This window comes from Neopsephotus bourkii, unplaced genomic scaffold (genome assembly GCF_033783945.1).
Source record: "Neopsephotus bourkii isolate Nb327-2 ecotype Australia unplaced genomic scaffold, CSIRO-AGI_Nbou_v1 NB_398, whole genome shotgun sequence".
Lineage (NCBI taxonomy): Eukaryota > Metazoa > Chordata > Aves > Psittaciformes > Psittacidae > Neopsephotus > Neopsephotus bourkii.
In genome coordinates, this window is record NW_026900902.1 from 1,948,003 (window position 1) to 1,971,739 (window position 23,737).

General features: G+C 39.3%; 1 protein-coding gene across 4 annotated transcripts in view; it reads right to left on the reverse strand.

Moving 5' to 3' along the window:
• PCCA (propionyl-CoA carboxylase subunit alpha) overlaps positions 1–23,737 on the reverse strand; it is a 275,758-nt gene that overhangs the window by 61,472 nt on the left and 190,549 nt on the right. For 3 of the 4 annotated variants that reach the window (XM_061349292.1, XM_061349290.1, XM_061349293.1), the window contains one exon: positions 12,448–12,546. The exons of the other annotated variant lie outside the window; for it this stretch is intronic. In XM_061349292.1, coding sequence (XP_061205276.1) covers positions 12,448–12,546 — 99 coding nt within the window. The remainder of the gene's footprint in view (positions 1–12,447; positions 12,547–23,737) is intronic. 4 annotated transcript variants of the gene reach the window in all.

A 23,737-nucleotide genomic window follows, 5' to 3' on the forward strand; every position in this document is an offset into this window, starting at 1 on the left:
TCCCTTTCTTTCTACAGCTACCTACAGCTATGTGAAGGGCCCTTATCACAGCTCCCTTTAGCCTTGTCTTGTCTAGACTAGGTGAGAAAGTGCTATACAACAATAGCTAGCTATCCTCCAAAACAATTTTAACAGCGATACATTAAATCCCGGTCTCTTTTCAATAACGGTGCACGTTCCTCAGCTACACTTTATGAAGTAATAATTACTACAGCCCAAACATGCTTATTTTTTGACTTAACAGGTCACACACTGACACTGCAATCTGTACAATCATATGAAAACAAAGGATGATGTGCCAAAGCCTGACATATTTCAACAATAATGATTAACAGAATGGAAAATATGGGAAATAAAATTTCATACAAAACCTGACGTTTACTTTTATAAAGGAAACAGGAATATACACTTTTCCCACAGTCTAGGATAAACACAATCAGGTTTTGGAAACCACAAAGAAGAACAAAGTCCCGGCTGCCTACAATGAATGAACCGCATGCCAAAACAAACAAGTCCCAACCACTTGATAAGCTGTCAGAAAATGGCAAGCTGAAAAAAATTAAAGGATTTAATTTCTTTTTTTCCTGGAATGCTCTCCACCCTTGTTAGAGTTCTGTCACTTATTGTGCTACCCTTTTGTCCGCTTTCAAGGGTCATTAGAGACCTTTTCATGTCCTAATAAAAATTCCATTTTTTTGGCTAATCTCCCCATCACACAGAAACACACAACCTAAAAAGCAAAACAAAACAAAACAGAAAAAGAGCCTTTTTGTAATTTTCTTTAAAGGCTTTCAAAGTAAAGCCAGGTATCTTGACAACCTGACTTCTTTTTCACAACTGAAAACGAAATCAATCATTAAAGTACCTCTTCACACAGATTCTCTTTACTCACAACTAAATAAGCCAGCACAGCAATAACCAAGCCCTTAAAAAAATAAATTAAATAAGCAACTTAATAAAGGCAAACACACATCTATATCAAGAAGGCATCTCCTAAAGCCACAGTATCAAGACAAGACAAAGACATAAGCAGCCTTCTCTGACACTGTTGAAGTGCACTGGTATCACTGTCTAGTAAATCCTGACTGCGACTGTTTGCCCTTTCCAAAAGGCAAAACATTACATTTAGTTTTCGATAGCATTAGCAGTCAGTATAAGCACTAAAATCCATTTCTTGAATTAACAGCCACTCTTGAGGGGAAAAACAATAATAACGGGGAAGGTGAGGAAAAGAGTGAACAAACAGAGGAGAAAAAGAAATTTCCCTTCTGGGTATAGTTCAAAAAAACAACAACAAGAAAGAAAGGCAGAGAGATTCTCTAAGTCACAAAACATATGTTACATCAAGACCAAAAAGAGAACCGCCAGGCTTTTGAGAGCCACGTTACAAAAGAAGTCAGCACATTATCATAATTAATGTTTCAAATTACAGTTGTAAATAAATTTCAGCTGTTAGATGTGATTAGATTTTTTTGAAGCATATTGAAAGGAGTTATTTCTGTTCCACTGGTGGGCTTGTGTTTCTGGGATTTGTAAATGTAATTGATGTTTTCAAGAAAATGAAAGGACACGGTTAACAATTATATTTTTTTTTTATTTTCCACCTCTTTAGAAAAAGGACCAGTCTCCAGTTTCTCTTGCAAATTTAGATATTACCATATTCTATACCTCATAATAGATGGTTTCATATTGCATGTGATAGCAGGAAAGTAATCAAATAGAAGTACCAAAAGAGAACAGCTAATTATAGGCATTGTCATTGTTTTCCTAATAAATTACAAATTATTTACTGGGAGGTTTACACTGAAAAGCAAGGGGAATCTACCATTGGAACAAAGACAAAACATCACTGCAAGTTTACCTGACAATTCAGAAAAATTACATTGTTCACATCAGTTACACAATCTCAGATACATCTGATGCTCTTCTGGTTGATTCAACTGCTAGGGCTTCAGACTAACTTAATTAGCATAATATGAGTTAGAAGTATATTTTTTTCCCTTACAAGAAAGTAACAAGCTAAATCAAATCTGGAAAAAAAAGATAATCACAACTTCAAAAAAATCCATCTGCAGTCTCAAAGCTGTCAAATGGGTGTCAGTGTTACATAAATATTACATGTATTTTTACACAAGTTAACAGTATGCTATACTGCATATGCTACGTATATGCAAACAAAATGCTTATGCATGCATGTAAAAACAGACAAGTTTATACAATCATATAAAATGTGTTTCATTTTCCTCCTCCATCTTAAGTGAATGCTATACCACAGTCATTTCACAAATAATCATTTTAATCTGTAAATCCCAGTAAATTACCAGAGGTTAGTGTGATATGACTTTAAATTCTTCTGCTTTGCCATAGAAAATTATTTCCACTTAGTTGGGTATCAATGATCTATTCATCGCAAGATGCAGTAAGGTTACAATCAGCTTTGCATTAAGCCTGCAGTGGATGAGCACTTGTAGATAAAAAAAAATGATAACAACCTTTACGTGAAGAAGGAAAAAGAAGCTCAGCCAAACATACCATACATATAATTGAAAGAGATTCTAAACTGACATAAACATTATTAGACAAAAAGATCTCAGAGTATTTCCCACAAATCTTCTGGTATTTTGTATTCTTCAAGCTACTGGAGGGAAGCAGCTGCAGGGAACAAAGAAACTCAACAGACCAAAAGCAGGTTTTTGCTTTGCTTACAAACGAAAAAGTAATGTGTCAAGTCAAAATGAATATGAACTGGCAAAGAAAATCATATATAAGTTTCTCAAACACATTTATCTTGAACTAGTATAGAGCACCTTTATTTGTTGAGAGTAAAGCTGGCGACCAGCAGATGTACAGGCTGTCACTTGGACAATGTTTTTTGCAACTTTTTCAAGCCCTGGCATGACTTTATTAGCAACTGTACTGCACGTATCAGGTTATACAGGATAAAAAATAATAATAAATAAATAAAGCCTATAGGTACAGTCTAGATAAAATTTTGACTGAAACCCTGAGTGGTTTCCCAGCACGGTGCTGTTTTTCAGAACACAGAAGTCCTTGCAGCCCCTATTGCTACATTTCAACTGCTCCCTACCAGAAATTTTGACCATTTTATGCCATGAATTTCAAGTACAGAATCCTATACACTTTTTGGCCAGCATTTATGAATTCTTGAAAATTCAGCCTAGCAAGATACAGGCCAGAATCATCCCCCAACAGGCTTAATTAAAAATAAAAAAATAAAAAAAACAAACCCAAAATCCCATCATAAAGAAATTGGAGGAAAAAATAGTTATTTTCCCTTGTGAAGTTATAGCAGATTCACTTGCTAGTACCTCATCTATGAGATTTTGTGTGCATACAGATGCTTGGACATCTGGAAAGCTCCATCCTCCACCTACGGCATTCCCATCTTTGGAGTCCCCTGGTTGGGTCAGAGAGGAGAAAACTGCAGAAGAGGCTGTGAAATCAAGATGTTGTCTTTTTGCCAAAACACGAGGAATGGTTTGGCTTTATTAGCCTCCTTTTCCTTCTCCTCCTAGAACCTTTGCAAAAAGCAGAACTTCATTTCCTCACTCCCTTTCCATGGCTCAAAATACCAGTTTAGGGATGCAATCCCAGACTAGCAATGTGACCAAGCTTTTTTTTGTATGTTGGAGACTGTCTATTTGGCACTGTATGTACTCGTGCACCCTCACAAGCCTTCCCACCTGGGATCACTCTGCTTCTGTCAAGATTTAGTGCTCTCCACTGGGGGGGCCACCATTTCCTCCCCTTAGTGTATTAAACTACAGATGGAAACTTCACTCCATTTTATGTGCTGCTCCATCCTTAGCCATTATCAGGTTTAGATCACACTTTACTGTAAATGAAGCCTCAGTTAGCTATTCTTCCTCAGGGCACATCCACATTTTCCAGGTTCTTACAAGGGCAGCAGTCACCCAGTGGGGTATGAGATGATCAAGTCCTGCTGCATATGAAGCGTTTTGACATGTGACAGATGTCTAGGACTGGCATAAATGGTACTTCGCTGAAGTAGCCCTTCCCTTTAAAAAGAATCCTGCCAGGATGCTTGAGATACTGGCCTCCCCCAGCACTTGCTGAAAAGCTACCTCAGTCCTTTTCCAGAGACTAAATTCCCAAACAGTACAGGTACAGACTTACAGGCTTACAGGGCACCAATCCACAGAGATAAAGGTGCAGGTGCAGTTTCTAAGAGGCTGAGGCTCCATATTACTGTTTTTAAAAGAACTGTTCTCTTAATGCTTGGCATTTAATCACAGTGGATGGCTGTTGTGGTTTAAGCCCAGCCAGCAACCCAGTGCCATTCAGCCGTTTGCTCACTTCCCCCACTTCTTTCCCCAAGATCCTGGAGGGATGCGGAGGAGAATCAAAAGAATGTAACTACCACGGGTTGAGATAAGGACAGCCCAGTAACTAAGGTATAACACAAATCACTACTGCTACCACCAATGGTAATAATGATAAGGGAAATAACAAGGGAAGAGAATACAACCACTCAACACCCACCGACCGATACCCAGCCCGACTGAGCAGTGATCTAGCCCTTCCGGGTAACTGCCCCCAGTTTATATACTGGGCATGACGTGCTGTGGTATGGAATACCTCTTTGGTTAGTTTGGGTCAGGTGTCCTGTCTCTGCTTCCTCCTGGCTTCCCCTCCTCCCTGGCAGAGCATGAGACTCAGAAAGTCCTTGGTCAGACTAAACATTACTGAGCAGTAACTAAAAACATCGGTGCTACCAGCGTTGTTCCCAGGCTGAAAGTCAAACCCACAGTGCTGCACCAGCTACTAAGAAGGAGAAAAATGACTGCTACTGCTGAACCCAGGACAATGGCTTAGGAATTCCTGTCCACCCATAAGCAGAAAAATGGAAACCAAGATCCTTCCCAATATTTCCTTAGGTGATACCCAATGTTAATGTCAGTCATTACTTCTTTTTGACAAGCTCTAGACATGCAATCATTTAATATGAATAACACTGCAATATTATTATTACATATACTTAGAGCATCTTCCAAGCATGTCCACATGCTCCTTTAACCTCTGAGGTAGATATTAAAAAGCAGTAGATGAGAGGCCTTCAAACAAACAAACAAACAAAAAACCCCCAACAGGAAAGACTGCTTATTTGGTGTTAGCAAAGAATGAAGCCAAAGGACATTTACTCCAGCCCAACACTTCCAGCTATTTACAATTATTTACAATAATAAAGATTTTAGTCTTCCTGTGAAATTCTAAATTTTTGCTGTTATTACAATAAATCACAAAATGACCAAAAGTTTTAGAAACTTTTCCCCTGTTTTGACATTCTGTAATGTGCTTTGCTCTTATAAGGGGACAGTGTGCAGATAATGCACTGTCATGTGAGTGCAGATCTGATAATGTTTATGACTGCCCTCAGTCAGATTATTAGCAGGATTAATAATCCTTTCTCACTCTTTGATGCCCCTTCATCTTCCTTCTGAATGTGTCACCATGTTCAAGAGAACCATTCCTTGTCTTTCAAGGTTTAGATATAAAACTACAACGTCTGTCATCAACTAAATACAATGCTTTGGTCTTTGGAGACAGAAAGAATCCTTATATTTACTCATATATTGTTTGCCATTAAAATTTATAGCTCCTTTGGAAAAAAATGGCATAAAATGACAACTAATATTATTTGATTAGCCCCTTTGGTAGAACAGGATATGACTAATCCCATTGGGTTAAAGAAAGAGAAAAGTTTGTTCTTCGTAGACAGATCTTTACTCTGGGAGACCTAACTCTGAAAAGCGGACAGTAAATTCCAGCAGGATTGATTTGGCATAGTAACTGATGGCTCATTTCTGCCCCAGATGAAAATATAATTCCATTTTCATGAAACAATCGATAAGGCGGGTGTGCTTTTTGCTTCTGCTGAGCAATAATACAAAAAATAAAGGCAGCAGTGATCTGCCATTTCATGATCTTTTATTTCCTTGAATTTTCCCCTTCCCTTCACACATTCTCCATGCAAACCATGGACAAGAGTGAGGAGACAGCCTTCAGTTAAACTGATTCCACACAAATTGTAGATCGCTTCTAAGATTCAGGTACTATTTAAGTAGACATTAATGTCTGCTTTACTCTGGTATGACAGTAAAGGATACTGCAGTATTTTTAAAGGCTTCACGACTCAGGAGCTGGCCATACGCTGTTGTATAGGCTTTAAGAATATTCCAGGCTCCTTTTAAAAAGTAATAATTTTAACAATTTTGACAAAAACTCATATCAATAAACCCATAATAGTAACATTTGTTTTAATATGCATCGCTGACAATTACAGCAACCAGCACCAAAAGGGCTGGTTTTTACATACGTTCCCCTTCCCTATGACCTTTGGAAATAAAGGAAGTCTCGGTACTTCCTTAGATCACCCATGATCAAGCAATAAAACTTAAGTGATAGAATTACAAATTTTCTTGTACAGAATCGTTCATAAACTCAACAGGCTGAACTATGCAATAATGCTCTAAAGCAGCTCACTCACATCCTCCCAGGCATGAACTGTGAATGCTGATAAATCTCAGAATCTCTTCTCTGCTTCTGTGTCTCGTCCTTTTGGAGGGATCCATCTCTATACACAAGAACAGCTACACTGTTGTGCTGACACCAGGACATCACAGTGCCTGTGCTCTAGAACACTGCACAGCTTCAAAGTTTCCTGGCAAAACCTCCTTGCTAAAAACTTGCTAAAATCAATTATTCTTTTTGTGCAACTTCAGGGAAAGAAGTAACAACAATAACAGTGCCCTGACCAGCATGTATTAATACTTCCAAAAATCGCTAAAAGCCTGAAACAGAGCAAGGCATACTACACTCTATGTCACAGGCTTCTGCATTTGTCTTTTACGTGGGATATTTGAGAGCTTGTTTGCACTTGTCTCAAATGCTAAGAGAGTGTCAAGTCAGGCAATGAAGATCAGTTTCTCTGCATCAGATCCACTTACCATTTGGGGAGTTTCAAGGCTGAGCTGTTTTCCCAGATGACCGTGGCTGAATGAGTAAACAGGAAAACAGCAGCAGCCTATGGTTCTATACTGCAAATAAATGAGGGTCATGGACTGATGCCTGGTCCCAAAGCCAAATGGCAATAGATACCTCAGTCCCCCTGCTTAGGTCTGTATAGCATGGCATAAATCTGTATCAGATTTGTCTATGTCTGCTACAAGTGGAATAGGCGGAAAAAAAAAGTCAGGGAGTGAATTACCTGTTAATCAATATGGGCCATTAGGAATTCAGTGCTGGGGCTCACACTCCAGCTTTTCTTTACCCAACAGTATAGCTATTTGCGCATTGTATATCCAAATGTCTGGCACTGTTTGCAAATCACTGTGTCACTCTTCTAGATACAACCCAGCAAAAATACTTATGAAGTCATGGGTAAATGACAGCAGTGGAGCGTGTGCACCACCAAAGAATGGACTATCAAGCAGTGTTCATGTACCTTGCTCGCTAAAGCTTTCCAAAATCATTTTCAGGGCTTAAGAAAATGACTGCGCTCAAGTACTGGTACTTTAAACCTGAAACCTATGTAATATATCGTTATCACAAATTACTATTTTGTGATCTCAAAACAATAATAAATATATATACATATAAGCAATTTTTCTAAAAAGGAATTATACATATTTGAAAAAAGTCTCCACAGTGTGGACACTTGGGCATTCATTTTGTTCTGTCATCAGACATTTCCCAGAATATCAGACATTTCCTAGGAACAAAGGCTTCATAACATACAGCATTTCGATTTTTCTGTTATTATAGACCAAAATAATAATTATCGAAAGATATACGGTATCAGAGCAGCACTTGAATTTGTCATATCCCAGGATGTAGAATATACTACTCCTGCTGCAACTGTCGATGCAATAATAAATTAAATGAAAAAATAAGTGATGCTATCACTGAATTCCCTGTTACACTGTAAGTAGAGAAAATCCCACTGATAGATCTTCATGTATTTCATTCATAAAAACACTTGAAGCTTGAGACTGACGCTTTCAGCTTTACAGGATCATGGTTTTGTTTAGTAACTCCATTACTCCCTTAATTACTCCTTGCTGTGACTGATAAAGACCTTTTTACCCCAGAGTTTGGGATGTTCAACGAAGTCACATAACAGTTAGGCTGGAAGGGACCTCTGGAAATCAGGCAGTCATATTCCCTATTCAAATCAAGGCTAATGTCAAAGTAATATTGAGCTGTGCAGGACCTTGTCCAGTTCAGTTCTGTCTACATCCTACAGAGCTTCAGTTCAGCAGAGACCAGTCCTTCAAAAGCTGGGAAATACAAAGAAAAAGCATCACAGTGCCATTCTAAAACTGCTTTGCTGAAGCTACCAAAGGACACCAAGAGTTTTCCAGGCTCCAGCCTGGAAAGGCTGGGTGCATATAATATGACAAAGAGGAACCGCAGTGCTGGCAAAAGATGGTGACAAATGATTTAAACCATTCTATGATTCTGGCTCAGAATCCTTTTGCTATAGTGAATGGTACACAAGGATGGGTTGAGTGTTTGATGATGGGATCAGTGAAAGCAGAGCATTTAAAAGCACTAAGGAGTTGTAAAATTTGTCCATGTGGAGTTGCCACAGAGAAGCCTTAGAATTTGACTGGTCAGTGAGGTGTTTTTGATAACTTGCCCAAACATCAGTAATATCAAATCAAAGACAGTTTGAGGATCTCTTATATGCGTTTTTATTCTTGGGCAATCTGCTCTTTCTGCAGATACCTGATTTTCCTGCACAGTGCCCCAGTAGAAGGTACCTACTTGCAAGCTGACTGTAGTAAGGACAGATTTGCAGTTAGGTTCAAGCCCATCTGCTGGACTTCATGGATTCATTGATGTACCTTAAGGTCGCTCTAGATGCTGGTTCACATGAAGGAAAGAAAGATGTTCAGCTCTAAGGAAAAGGCAGTTTATTACTCCCTTCTTTTACCTGCTCCCTAGTTCATGTGCACAGGAAAAGAGAAGCTGTGATAGCCAACGACTTCTGTAGACACAGGGCTGAAAGAAATCCAGCTTACTTGTACATAGGAGCAGAGGTAGAGGAACAAAAATGCCCTCATTGTCCCAAAATATGCCTGTGGCCTTTTTCCAACTGTTGTGACTCTCCTGATCCACCGTTCTCCCTTCAGGTTTCCACTGGAGTCATGGTTTTTTTCCAGAACTCAACCAATCTCCTCTTTTCCACTAACTCCTCATAGAAATCAGTAAGCACCTCATGTATTTGCTTATTTTTACTCTAAATATTGCCTTAAAGTTTATATCATATTTGAATCGTGTTTTATACATTAATTTATTTTAAATATGTATTTTCAACTAAGTAACAGCCAATCCTTTCAAATCTGAATCCTCAGGAAGACATATTGTGAACACCTGCCCAGTCACTTCTCTGATTTTTTAGTAAAGACAGTTTCCAAATTCACAGTAGCTAGGCGTAAGTCAGATTCTGAGACACTAATACCTTTGGAAACAGGTAGGGGAAACCGTTTTGGCAAAGTATTTCTGCACACACAAATTTCATCTGCTTGGGGAACAAAATCCTATGCTTGACAATGCGTTACATTCAGCCTCCCCAAATGAGAGAGGCAGAGTCTACTCATAAGTGAGGAAAAGAAACAGATCAGCCAGGGAACTACCAAAAGCAACCAGAACAAAAAACCATGATGGAATCTGTGTGCGTCAAGAATTGCTATGGGGTCTGCTCACACCTTCCTCCCTGGAGACTGTATCTCAGAAATCTCTTGCTCAAATGATCCCGAGTTTTCATCGGTTAATCACTTTGCACAGCACCCTATGGATTTCACAGTAATCCAAAGCAGCACAAAGGTTTCTGAGTCCTTATACCGCAGCCAAACAGTCCTGCAGTATACCTCAGGGTTCTGGTCCCTCCATCATCTGGGGACCCGGCCAGGCACTCTGCAGGGCCCATCTGCTGCACACAGATGGGCTTCCTCGCAAAGGAAACAAAAGCAGGAGGGAGGGGCTGCCACACATCCTAGTTGTGCCCTGATATGCCCTAGACAGACTGTGACCAGGGCAGATACCTCTCCTCAGGCGTCAGATATACTCCCAGGCCACGTACTCTAAAGTCCTAGAAAACCTGTTTTTCAAACTCATGGGAGTCTATGGCAGAACTGGTGCTCTGCTTTGCTCTAATACACATGGAACCTTTAGCAGAGGAGTGGAAATGTAGGATCATGCTTAATTACTTATTTTTAAATGTGTGACAGATAGGCGACAATTTGAATGTCTAGACTATAATTTACATAAATACATTTTAAACCAAAACATTTTAAAATGATTTCTTTCCTGCTTCTATGCTTAAATGCTTTGCTGGATTGGGGCCAGACTGCAGGATCAAGCCGAAGGTGCATAAATCAAACCTTCAAAGAAATGTAATGTTCACAAAGACTGTATTGGGTTGAGCAAATTTAGAAGAATGAAACCAACTATAAACAGAAATTAGATTGGCTAAAAATTAATAAAGCACAGCTGGAATTATTTGATTCATCCATATTTGTTGCTTAAATGGCTCTAGGGCTGAGTTTTGCTGAAAGAAGATACTTCAAGACTCTGGGGTCAATTGCTTTTGGAGACAAATTGACCTACAGGAATACACTTGTCTAATTTGGTTCTTGCAGTGGGGCAAGTCTACAGAAATACATAACCAAAAAACCAATTTAGATTCCAGTGAGCGGATATCAGAGGTCAAGTTTAAGGTTCCCATCAATTTACATATATACACTAAAAGATTAATAACTTTTCAAGCTACAGGATTTCTTTGCTAAAAGCAAAGACTTATAGATAAAATCTGAGAGAGAAACAACATGTGCTTATTCCACATTCTGTTTGATAGATACCATGCAGTCAGCTCATTGCTTATTGCTCTGGATAGCCCTGCTATATTTCATACAGTTTGGTCATAGGGAGTTGCAAGTAACTCTACTGCTGTTCAACTCCTAGAAGAAAGAATGTTCAGATCTCACCATCATTAATTTTGAAACTAATTTTCTGTGCCAGATCAAATATTACACTTTCAGTTAACTGGTCTTACTACTATTAGTTATACTCCGTGATCTGTACTCAGCCACATAGTTATTGTATAGTTTTCAACAAGGCCTTCTGAATATGGTTATCCAGTCTAAATATAAAGCTTTTCTTTTAGCCAGACTGTATACATTCATACGTTGGTATTGTTTCCTATTCAAAATTAAGAATGCACTTTATAAACTATCACAAAACGGACCAGTATTATAACACAGAAATACACTTTAAAACAGAAAATTACTTTAGATGTACACAAGCCCTAAAGCTGGCATTGACCTTTTAAGAAATCTACAAAACTTCAGTCGAGAATTTACTTGGCCATGCAATGAGAATTTCACCCTCAGTCAAACCTTGAAAGAGAGTAATTTTTATCCTCAAGTGTCACTCTTTCAAATTTAGTCAAAACTAGAATAATATTTCCAGTTGGGTAATTTACCAGGAGTGAAAATGGAAAAATAAATTCACATGTTTCACTGTACATTATCAGAAATCTGACCACTGAAAATGTATTGGAAATAGATAGAAAAATAACTTCAACAACTTCAACAGTTTTTCCTCTTTTTTCCTCCTTTTACTATTACAAGGATCAATAAATATGCATAAATAAATTATGTGTCAACAAATGTACAAATCCAGACTCCATTATCTTCAGAAAATTTACAAGGCAGTTAAAGGCACACCCTTTTCTTTGGAATTGGTTTCAAACACATTAGTGGTCAGAAAGAAAGAATATACAACTACATTAATCTTTTTTAGTCCTCTTTTTTTAGAGCCACGCAAGCTTGGGGTGTTTTCTAAATTTTCCTTTTCAAATCATGGAACTAATCATATTTCACAAAAGTGTGCAAAAAAAAAACCACCAAAACCCCCTCAAAACACAGAACACCTTACATGGGAGGTGCACTGCCCTGCAACTTCCAAAATGCAAAGGCCCAAAAGTGGAAAAATTATGTGAAGCAAACAAGAGCAAAAGAATAATTTTATTGTACGGCCCCACACAGGGTTTGGTTTGTTGGGCTTGACTTTTTTACAATGATCCATTCTTTATTTCTTAAGTGATCAAGAAACTGTATTTTCACAATCATTAAATAAAGAGATCCTAGAAACTTGAATAAATTTCTGCCTAAATTAAGCAACTTCTCTTTAAAAGAAGGATATTCAGAACTCTAGAATTGAAACAAGTTAGCTCTACTGCAGCTCTGGATGCATTCAAAGTAGAAGGATTATATTATTGGTAAAACATCACATCTTTTTTATGATGCAGCTAGTTTAAACCCCATATATCAGCATTATTTGTATGCCCCAAAGCTGCTGGTTATCTCAGCACTACAAATAAAGCATCAGTGAGTTTACCTGTATAGTCCTCTGAGTGCCATCAATGGTGACAGACAATAAGGGTGAAGCCAGGTTCCACTCGCTGGTCACATTTAGTTTCATGCCATCAACTTCCACCTGTTGTGACACCAAACAAGGCTGTTACTATGAAGACAGACAGAAAACTGATCTCAAGTTCATTACTGCATACAAAGCAGCAACCATTTTAAAACAGATGGCTCCCAAACAACCTGTCATGTTTACTGCTTCTGCCATAAAAGACAGGGTCCAACAACAGAGTCTTCCAGCTATCTCTGGGGAGAGGTGAAAGACCTGTGAACAGCTGCCTCCGAGTAGCAAGGTTTCAAGTGATTTCCAGCAAGTAACAAACAGCCATCCAACTTTTAAACCTATCTGGACATGCTACATTTACTGCAATTAGACAAGTAATGCATATAAATTCCAGTGACACCTTGCAACCCACACAACAGGGCTTGCATATAATATTCTCTCCAAGGACCAAGGAAGAACTTTTCCTATGCTTCTAATGAAGGGTTTTGCATTGTTATCTTAATTAATATGAGGCAGTAATTAATTCTTTGGTGTTTTGCCTCAAAGTCTAGGAAAACTTTGCAAATTCTGCCATGTTTTCTTCCAATATACAGCTAATCAGAGGAACACAATTTCTGAGTGAATTCCAGAAAGGGTTTTTTTAATATATGTAAACCATTCCATGCTCTTTACACAAAAATATTTCTAGGTGAAAAGCAAATATTCTCAGTTCTGAAGAAGTAATTGAAGTGGCTGTAATGACATTTCTGTCATTCTTCTTTTGTAAAATACAGTTTAGAAACACACATCACACATTCAACATGAAGAGCTGGATTACGAAAAATAAAAATTACTATATATGGATTAATATTATTAATGATCAATATTTGTGACATGCTTTGAACACTCATCATGCTATCCAAGGGAAGTAAATATGATTTCAGTTATATATTTTAATAAACAGAGAAGAAAAAACATAGTTGGCTGATTTCCTTTCTCTGTCAAAATCTCTGAAATATACTCAATTAGTAAATTGCAGACAATATTGACAATGACATAAATATTGCATACATTCTCAGTAAACTAGAGGAAAATAACTGCATTTAGAATTAAAACTGAGCTCACATTTTGCAAAATAAAACTTTAAAAGCCTACTCTTTCAGATCTCAGACTAATCATTATTTCACCTCATAATAAGAACAGGCAACTGTTATTTTAGTATAACTTAAAAGAAATTGCAGAGGAGCAATGTGTAATTTGATAATTTTATTTCAGTCAAGAAGAAAAAGCTCTGGCTTAAAAAAAACCAAAACAAACAAAAACCCACCTCTAATTTTATAGACTTTAGGACACAAAAATCTGTCTTAGTGACACAATCTACTCAATTTCTACAGGCTTTAACTATAAATAAAGTTACAGGTAAAGAACATGAAGACAAATAAGTCGTTTATAACGGTTCACCACCAGGCCAGATTAGCTGGCATGCTTTAGGTACTTTACACTGCTCCAGTGATTCAAACCACCCCAAACCTGGCTTGAGTTAAACCAGACCTGCAGCTGGTTTGCATTGCCAGAGCACTGCAAAGCAGCTGGAACTTGGCACTGAACCTAGCCCTCTCTCAGCAAACCTGAATCAGCAAATACTGTCTTTATTGAGAACTGCAGAAACAACTGAAAAAAGACTTTCCAAATGGAGACAAGCAGATCTGGTGCTCTGTCTCAGCCCTCTTTGATTACCAACTGAACTCTGGTAAGACAATTACTGAGAAAGCTGTCTGTCACTATCGCTATAACCAAAGAAAGACTGCACTGCAGCCTGCATCTGAAAACATCATTTACCACGCTTCTCCAGGGAAGGAAGTGAGATGGTATGAAAGCATATCAGGCTTCTGGACACCAAAAAACCTTCAACTTCACACTGTGCTTGTTGTACTGCAGGATTTACACGCAGCCCCCTAGAAAATCTAGAGGTGGCATCTATGGTCCCAGTGAAGGGTGTTCCAGTGGCAAGATGCAAGTCAATACCTCCAAAACAAACTCAATTTAATCATTAGCTCTTTTGTCACTATACAGACAAACAAAGGAGAAGAAAACCAAGTGTGCCACAGCAGTAAATGACCTGTTTAAAATCTCTCACAAGGATCAATGCAAGTCTAGCCATCATTGATTCCAGATTACATTCGTATCAAAAAATTTCTGGTGGAAGCCATCCTGAAAGAAGAAACGCAAGCTGTCAGATGGTAGGTCTAAACAAGCCCTGGCACTATAGGACCACCATGACTGCTTATGTGTGGTAGAAAAGCCAGCAGACCAATATATTGCCTCTACTATGTTTTCACTGTCCAAGAAAGAATAAAAGGCTGGGGAAGGGGAAGTGTTATTTGCATACCCCAGAAAACTGCAGCAGTCTTCTCACAGAACAGAGCTACAGGCTCTTAGCTGTTTTCACCTGAGGCTCACCATGTTATGGGCAACTGGGGGAAGATGATGTGAAGCCAAGAGGATCACCTGGAAGTTGGCTATCTCTGCTCCAATAGGTAGGATGACAAAGCCAGGTCAAGCCATCAGAGAAAATGAGTAAGGACTGAGATAAGAGATCTACCTTATACTTAGCATAAGAGCATGCTACGTTCACTACCAACAAGGGGAAAGTGGGATGACACAACCAACCAAAACCAAAAAACAAATGGGAGTTGAAATCAAGCCAGTGTTTTACCTAACAGAGCAAATCTTCCTTCTGCAGCTTGGCAGTCAACAGCCTAGAGAGTCAGTTGGTGGAGACAGGGGAATAGATATTTGAAGAACTTATCAGAAGTTTGCATTTGCCTTCACTCCTCCTCTAGCAATGGATATGATAATAGAACCTAACAAATAATGCAATAAAACCAGGAGCTTTTTGCTTTAGCCTTTGAGGGGCATATGCATATTGTATTGTGCTGCTTGGGGGAATTACTCTATAGTAACTATGGCTGTTTGAACTATTGCTACAGTACAATGTGGCATGGGGGTGGTGGATTTTGCTTTTAATTTTGTTAATAGGATTGTCTGTCCCTGTGTAAGGGCATAAAAGATAAAAGCAGGCACGCTCCTCCTTCACAATTATTTCCAATTCTAAAGCTATTGTAAATGAGGTCTCAGAAGGAAGAATGACAAGTCCAAGACATGGTGCTAGAAAAAGGTCAACAGCTTACTCCACTGTCACAACTCTGCAGACTTTCGCTGGCATGCACCTGAACTACACAAGCAGCAGCCCCTTCACCTCTTGTGGACTGAGTTCCTGATGTTCAGCATGATAGGTACCAGCTAACCAATAGTGCAAAGAGCTGAAAAGCACAATCTGCATTCAGTTTCCTCTAGGAAACATAATTTGGCATTCTATATGCATGTCAGGCAATTAAAGAAGGCAGCACAAGCCTGCGTGTTATAGCCCTGTTAATTTACTAATGCAGAGTCTCGCATACATCTGGCACATGTCACTTCTTTTCTCCTGGAAATGAAGGTGGTTTTCCAGGAGACTGGAGGGCAGCTCAAGCATTTGTTTCCTGCCTGATGCTTCAAAACATTACGCTTGAAGTTCCTTATGCCAGCCTTGAATCTAATTTGTCTGCTGATTTAATCCCATAGTTTCAATTTTTCTTCTTAACAGAGTTTTAACTTGATGCTTTTGGTTTAACTCCTGTCCTAGAGAGTCCTGGTTATGACATCCCTACCCTTACTCTTTACACCCCTAAATTCTACATCTTGCTATAGGAGAAGTGATGGCATTCCCTAGTCGATAGATCAACCAAATGAAAAGTCATCCTCTGCAGACCTCCCCCGCTGAAACCTTTGCCTGATCAAGACAGCTGCCCATGAGATGTTACCTTTCAGGAAAACAGACATTACTGTTCCCAGGAGATTTATGAATATTCAGTGTCATGGAATCCAATCCCTCCAACTGGCATTAGCTTAACTGTATATCTTAAGACACATCCAGTGGGCAGCAAGTTCTACAGTTCTACAAACTGAAACCTTAAAATCATCCAAGCAAGGAAAGAACAACAGTAGCACGCATCACTGCTGTAACTGTGAAGTAGCATACACGTTGGAGGACTCTACTCAAGCCTGCACAAAATAAACATGTCCTCTTCTCTGGGAAAAGTAACTGTCTTGGGCAGAAGCCTCTTCACCTCTATTACTGCTAACCACCACCACCCATGCCAAAATAGCAAGGAGATTCTCTTCACTTTTGTAAGTCAGGTAGAGGATAGGTATTGCCTTCTTGTGTAGAAAACAGTGGGCAGAAGACTCAGAGCACAGTGTGGCAATAAAACACCCAGCTGTAGGCAGCAGTATTTAAGTAACTGTTTCTCTGCAGTGATTTCAGACTAAGCCAAATTGAGTTGGACAAAGCAGCTTTTGGTTCCTTTTCACAAAATTCCTGAAGCTCTAATCTAATCTACTATCCAGCTAATGGAGAAGTCATGAAATGGAAAAGGCAAGTGAAAACTGTCCTGTGCCAAAGCCACCATCCCATATATCCTTAGGAACATGAGTAAAGTCTTTATGGGGCTGATGAGTCTAAGGCTTTCTTTAGAAGCTTGATGTGTGAAACCCCAGGCATTTTGTACAGTATTTTGCTAGTCCTCAATGTAAAAAACTCTCCTAGTTAGCAGGAGAGCTCAAAGACTATCTTGCATCTTTCTGTATATTCTCAAAGCTAATACCCACAACACACTTCCTTATCATGAAAATTACCAGCCACCTGGAGGCCCTAAGGAGTTTGCTGAGTTGTCTTGGCAATTATAGCAGTGATTGGCCCATTCCAGGTAACTCCCCCCAGCACTGGGCATGGCATGCTGTGGTATGGAATATCCCTTTGCTAGTTTGGGTCAGGTGTCCTCTCTCTGCTCTCTCCCGGCTTCTCATGCTCCTCCTCACTGGCTGAGCATGAGAGACCGAAAAGTCCTTGGTCGCAGAAAGAATAACTTGGCAACAACTAAAACATGACTGTGTCACCAGCGTTATCCTCAGACTAAATCCAAAACACAGCACTGTACCCGGTACTAGGAATAAAAATGAGTCTATTCCAGCTGAAACCAGGACAACTAACTTGAATAAAACCAGACTCAGTATCTGTCCCATTAGGAAATAGTATCAACCAAATAGTACTTCACACGTTAGTGTTCATAAATGCAAAGAACCCATAAAGATTTCGTATGTGGGCAGTTCTTATCAGTTAAGCTCCTGCTTATATATGTTTTTTCTCCCATTCTTTGGCCTCTAGACCAAAGAACATAGAGTAGACAAAGAGCCAGGGTCTGATTACCTACAAAGTGATATTTTTTCACGGTCATGCCCTGCAAGAGGTGACAAAGTGTACTCTTGTCACATATACAGATGGCACAAAACTGGGGCAAACAGTTAACACATTCTAGGGCAGGCCTGCCCTCAAGGGGGGCTGGGGCTGGATAGGCAAGACGAAGGGTCTAATGGAAACTCTGTGAAATTCAAGACTAATCGTTAAGTCCAACATATAGGAAGGAAAAACTTGTTACAATTATACAGCCTGGGACCCGACTGGCTGGGGAGCAGCTCTATGGAGGATTGAGATGTGGGCAGACATGTCAGCTGGACATGAATGAGTCAGTAGCGTGTCTTGGCAACAAAGGCAGCAAAATGCCCTGTGCTCTGCTAACAAAAGCATAGTCTGCTGATAGATGGAAGAGATTAGACCCTCTACTCAAAACTCGGACCACATCTAGAGACCACAAGGCAGACACTGACTTTGGTTGTAAAAAGTTCTCATTAGCCCATTCATCTTACCTGTCTAGGTCCCACTGGGTGGCAGCATTGCCCTTGAGTGTATTGAATAGTTTCCCCAGTTCTGTACCTTCTGTATGTTTTATTACCGTGCACTCCCATTGTCTCTTTCAGGTCACTGATAAGGTTGCTGAACAGGACCGGTCACAATACAGGCCCTTGGTGAACTGAGTACAACGGATTAACTATGACCAGCTGAGCCTGACCACTCAACTATCTTTTTATCCATCTGGCTGCGTGAGATGGTGCCAAAAGGCTCACTAAAGTCAAGGTAAATGACATTCACTGCTCTCTCTTAGTCCACAAATCCCGTCAATTTATCATAGAAGGTTGCCAGGTTGATCAGCCTTCAGTAAACTCATGCTTATTGTTCCCTATCGCTTTCTTTATGTGCCTAGAAATGTGCTGTAAGAGGACTCACTTTATGAAGTTCCCAGGGACTGCAGCCTGACCAGGATATAGTTCCAAGGGGTTTGCTTTTGGCCTTTTTCTGAAGACTCTGGTCATCAGGTCTCTGGGACTTATCTGTGTCTGCTGTTACCAAACCATTTGTTATCCCTTTGTTGATGCAGCAATCCCACTTCAGTGGTTTATTACTAATGCAGTGGTAAAAGCTCTCATTGTTCATAACATTCCTTGCAACTGTCAAGGTAAGTTTTGGGTTTCCTAACACCACCCCTCCATGCCCAGACAATTTTTCTAAATTCCTCCTTTGTATCCTGTCACTGCTTCTACCTTTCATATGCTGCCTTTCTGCAGTGGAGTTCTGCCATTATACCTGTTCTTAACCTGTTTACCTGATAGAGGTGTATTATTTACTGAGTATTGCATGTAGAGGATGCTGTCCTTAAAGACCTTCCAGCTTTCCTGAGCTCTTCTGGTTTTCATAGTTGTCTCCCATGGAACTCTACCTACCTGCTCAATAAATAAAGAACAAGCTGAAGTCCACTAGTCTGAAGCTTGGAGTCTCTACCCTGCTAATCTTGTTCTTCACTCCCTTCAGGATCCTGAACACCACCCATTTATTTCACAGTTGCTGTAGCCAAGGCTGTTACTGATTACCATGTCTTCAATCGGATCTTCCTTGACAGTGAACAGTAGATCTGACTGTGTCAACACCAGTTTGTCCATTCAGTACCAGTATCAATCAGTTGTCCCAAACACCCTTCAGAAATCTTCCTCCTTGTATTCCACCATCTTGCCCTTCCAGAAGATGTCAGGGTTCCCCATGAGGACCACAGTCTATGAGGCACCTGCAAGATTTGCTGCCAAAAAAGTGCATGAAAGAGCAAATAGGACAGAGAGACCTGGTGGCCAACAATGCTGCATATCGACAAATTCTTAAAAATGTCATAGAGAGAAGTTCTTTTAAGCCTGAAACAGTGGCTTTCACATAAAAATGGAATTCACTGATGCCTACATGACAGCAATTTCTTTGATTCAAAGTAACCAGTTGTTTTAGCTTGCATTTCTCTGGAAGTGTGCAATGCCAGGTTGGATGGAGCTTTGAGCAACTAGATGGAACTAGATGATCTTTAAGGTCCCTTCCCACACAAACCATTCTGTGATATTCAGCTTGTCGTTATTGACAATATATTCACACATCAGACTAATGGACTGACCTTTTTTCTCCTTTTCTTAAAGTGACTGTAAGGTTAGCTTTTTGGACTTTTGAAGTGCTTGGCCAGATGCTTTCAAAAGGAAGGTAAATCTCATTAAAAAGATCTCTTTAAAAAAAAAAAATCCACCCCAAACAAACTTTCCTTTTGTTCATATCAGCACTTACTTTTTTAAAAGACCCCAAGAGAGAGTTCCTGCCTATAGATCACTTGTCCTGAAGAAAGCCCTGTTAACTATTTATAGATCATGTCCTTTTGTACCAAACTAGATCAAGCATTTTATTCAGTGCATGACTGCAGGAGAGAAATTCGTTTGCTCTAAGTGTCATCAAGGCGGCCTTTTACCTGCTATGAACAAGACCAGATCTGAATTGCTAGGCTTTTACTTCAAATACACATTTTGACATTGTGTGGGGTGCCATCATTTCTTTCATGTTTTCAAAGTATTAAGCACATTCATAGAATGGGCAGTCTTTAATCACAAGAAGAGCAAATAGCCCATAACCACTAGAATAATGCAAACACATGTGCACACATTCAGATTATCTCTCTCTCCTTTAAAGTAGCACTTATAGATGCAAATTACCGTTAGCTGCTTTGGTATATCTCAATTTAGAAATGGGAGCATGCCAGCCTGGAGACGGAGGAGAGGAGCACACAACAGGCATCAGCTCCTCAGCTCAACAACAGAATCAAAACAAAACAAGAGAGAGAAGTGATGGCCTTCATCACCTCTAATCAGCAAGGGCTTTCTTTGAGCATTCACTAGGGAAGTGATGCTCTCCATAAAACTGAGCAGAGAACCTCTATGAAACAAAAATACTCCACTGCGGCAAATGCTGTTTCACTACTTCACAGTTTTATTTGTGGAGTCATTACTAAGACAACATCTCATATTTGTAACCCACCCAAGCCCTCTAAAGTAAAAAAAAAAAAAAAAAAGAAGATAAAAACAGTAAGAAAATAAATCAGCTGTTCAAAATCATGGACATCTGCTAGAAACAGTTTCAGGCACAAAAAGCACAGCTGATTTGGGGAATATGGGTATCTTGCTGTAAGACCAGTAGAAGAGAAGAAGAAAGAACATGCCTTGCTTTCCCCTTCCAGTTGCTCTACCTAGGCAAACACCCTGGCTCTGCCTCACTAAATACGCACCAGTCTGGCTACAGTTACTGCTCCTGGATGGCTGGAAAATAGGGCCAGTGGTTCAAGTAGCATGCGTATAACAGGGCACTTTCAAAGTTGTGTTGCACTCCAGTTTTCCTTAGCTGATGGGTTGATGTCTTGGGGATATTCTCATTTTCTATCTTGAAAAGGGGTCTATCTTAGGGACCAGTGATAGAAGCTGAGTCATAGAGGACATTATGCTGGGAGTTAAAAATACATTGGTAAAATAGTGATAAGGTAGACACTGCTGTTTTAGTAACTTTTGAGTCATGATTCATGCTTATATACTAAAATCACTAAGCAAGCATGATTCCTAAGTGACTTTCAAGCTGTGTTGTTTCCACTCTTCCACTTCGGAGGCACACAGGGATCCCAAGACATATCCCACTTGACAGTATGAATACTCAAAGAGCAGAATGCCATTATCATACCAAAGTGCTATTACAAAACACAACAGACTAAAACTCATCATTGTGGTTTAACTTCCATTTTAGACAAAAACCACATTTTGGAATATATGTTTTTTAAGCATTCACCTAATACATATATTCATTTAGTAAGGGTAGACAAGCTAAGAACAGGTTTGCTTTTTTTTTTAAACTAGAGAAACTGCATCACCAGAAGCTGAATCTCAGGCTTAGAGTCAAGAATTAATGAATTCCTGCCTTGACTGCCAATGTGCTGCTGACAAATCATACAGAACTCTTGAAGTCTGTAATTTTCGTTTTCTTAATTGGGAGAGAGGGGTGGGAATTAATAATGGCTATCGAGGAACTCCGAGTACCACTACCCAGATGCCAATCCAGAAAAATATTACCAGGGAATATAAATTAGGAAGATTACTTTTAAAAGAAAAGTTAAAACCAAGCCAACAAACAAACACCCAACCCAGGCAGACCAACATCTGCACACACATTCCCAAGATTGGGAAGAAAAAAAAAAAAACAGTGAAAAATTAGTAAATTAGTTCCTACTGGTCTCCTTTCTATCCCCTTTCTAAAATAAGAATTATGCATTAGGTAGACTTCCATGTCTGGTCTAAACAAAGCACACCACAGCAATTTGAAGGGCATTTGAAATCATTAGGACCATATCCATCAACTGAGAAGTGTTTTATTTCACACACCATTTACAACTTGACACAGAGATCCAACAAAATCACCAGGCTCCAAGATGGCTAATGAGAAAGAAAAGCATCACTTTATTGTACTTGGAAGTTGTACTCTACTTCGGTGTAGTTATGTCGGGTGGATGCTCACACTGGACAGTCTGCCACTGATTTCAATGACTTTTCCCATTGTACTACCATGGCAGTACAAATTAGTAAACAGCTCTCTTCAAATTAGTAAACATCTAAAACAAGCAATGGTTTAAAAACAATTAAAAAAGAAAAAGGTGTCTTTGATTTGACATTGTGTAGTGACAAGAAGAACGTACAGTGGCAACTGGGTATGGATTTCATCCAGCAGTTCCAACCTGCTGCTCTCAGCTGTCACAACAGGATATAGGTCAGCACTAGTCCTTCGAATACCCTAGCCCAAGGTTATTCACCACTTAAACTGAAAGCTTTACATGCAAATTATCTGCTGTTGCCTACCTTCCCCAAACTGCCTCAGATGCTTCAGGACAGTAAGTGTATTATAGACTCAAACCTGATTCTTTTTAAAGCCAAATTTATTGTTGTATCATCACTGATCCAATATATGCCCTTCAATCTACTAGCCAAAGGGAACACTTCTGTATGCTGTATCCACTGGATTAAGGAAAAAAATAAAATGGTAACAGACTAGCTATACAGTTTCCCAAGTATAAAATAATCATGGTTGCAGGAGACCTTTCCTTTCTAACAGCCAAAAGATGAAAAAGCCACTTTTGTTTTTGAAATAAAAAGAAGCATCACGGAAGAGACCACCTGCAATTAAAAATACCTGTAAACCTATTCCCATTGTTTAGCTTCCAAGTTCAACAACTTCAAAATCAAAGCAACTATTTTAACTGATGACTTTCCAGAAGCTGGTCAGAACTAACAGCATCAGCAGATGCTTACCAAATCCCTTCCACCAATTCTCTGCTCCCCAACCACATACTTGAATCATCACCTGGGCACATCTGACCAGCACTAAGACATTACTCATTTTTATGAAAACACACCAGCTATCTTGCAGGCAGAAGAAAGAACTGTAAGGAATTACCAGGAGTAATAGTAGGCCTATTCCTTCTTTAGAAACTCCTCCTCTAGCTTTTAAAATAAGCCCAGAAAAGGAAGTGAGAATATCGCTGCTCCAGAGGTGCCAGTGATAAATGGAAAAGCGAAGAACACAGGCTGGTGTGCAAGGGATAAGGATGCAAAGCTGACACAGCAGGGAGAAGATGAGATACCACTAAAGTCATAAGACACACAAAAGAGGAAATGCTAAGAAGTTCTGAAGCATTTCCATAGCAGAACAAATCATGTAGCAATGTGAAAAAATGTTTACATCTAATGCTATTTACTTTAGCACTTAATGGGACTGCATTGTTTATGTTAACAAACTGATTACCATAAATTCACTCAAAAGGCACAAAAGTGCTGTTTGTGAACAGACACCTCTTCAAATTCAGTATTTGGTTCCAGCTACTTGCATTTAAATAGGTGACACTGGCTTGCTACAGACTTTTATTAGGGCAAACTTAAATTCACCGTGCTAATA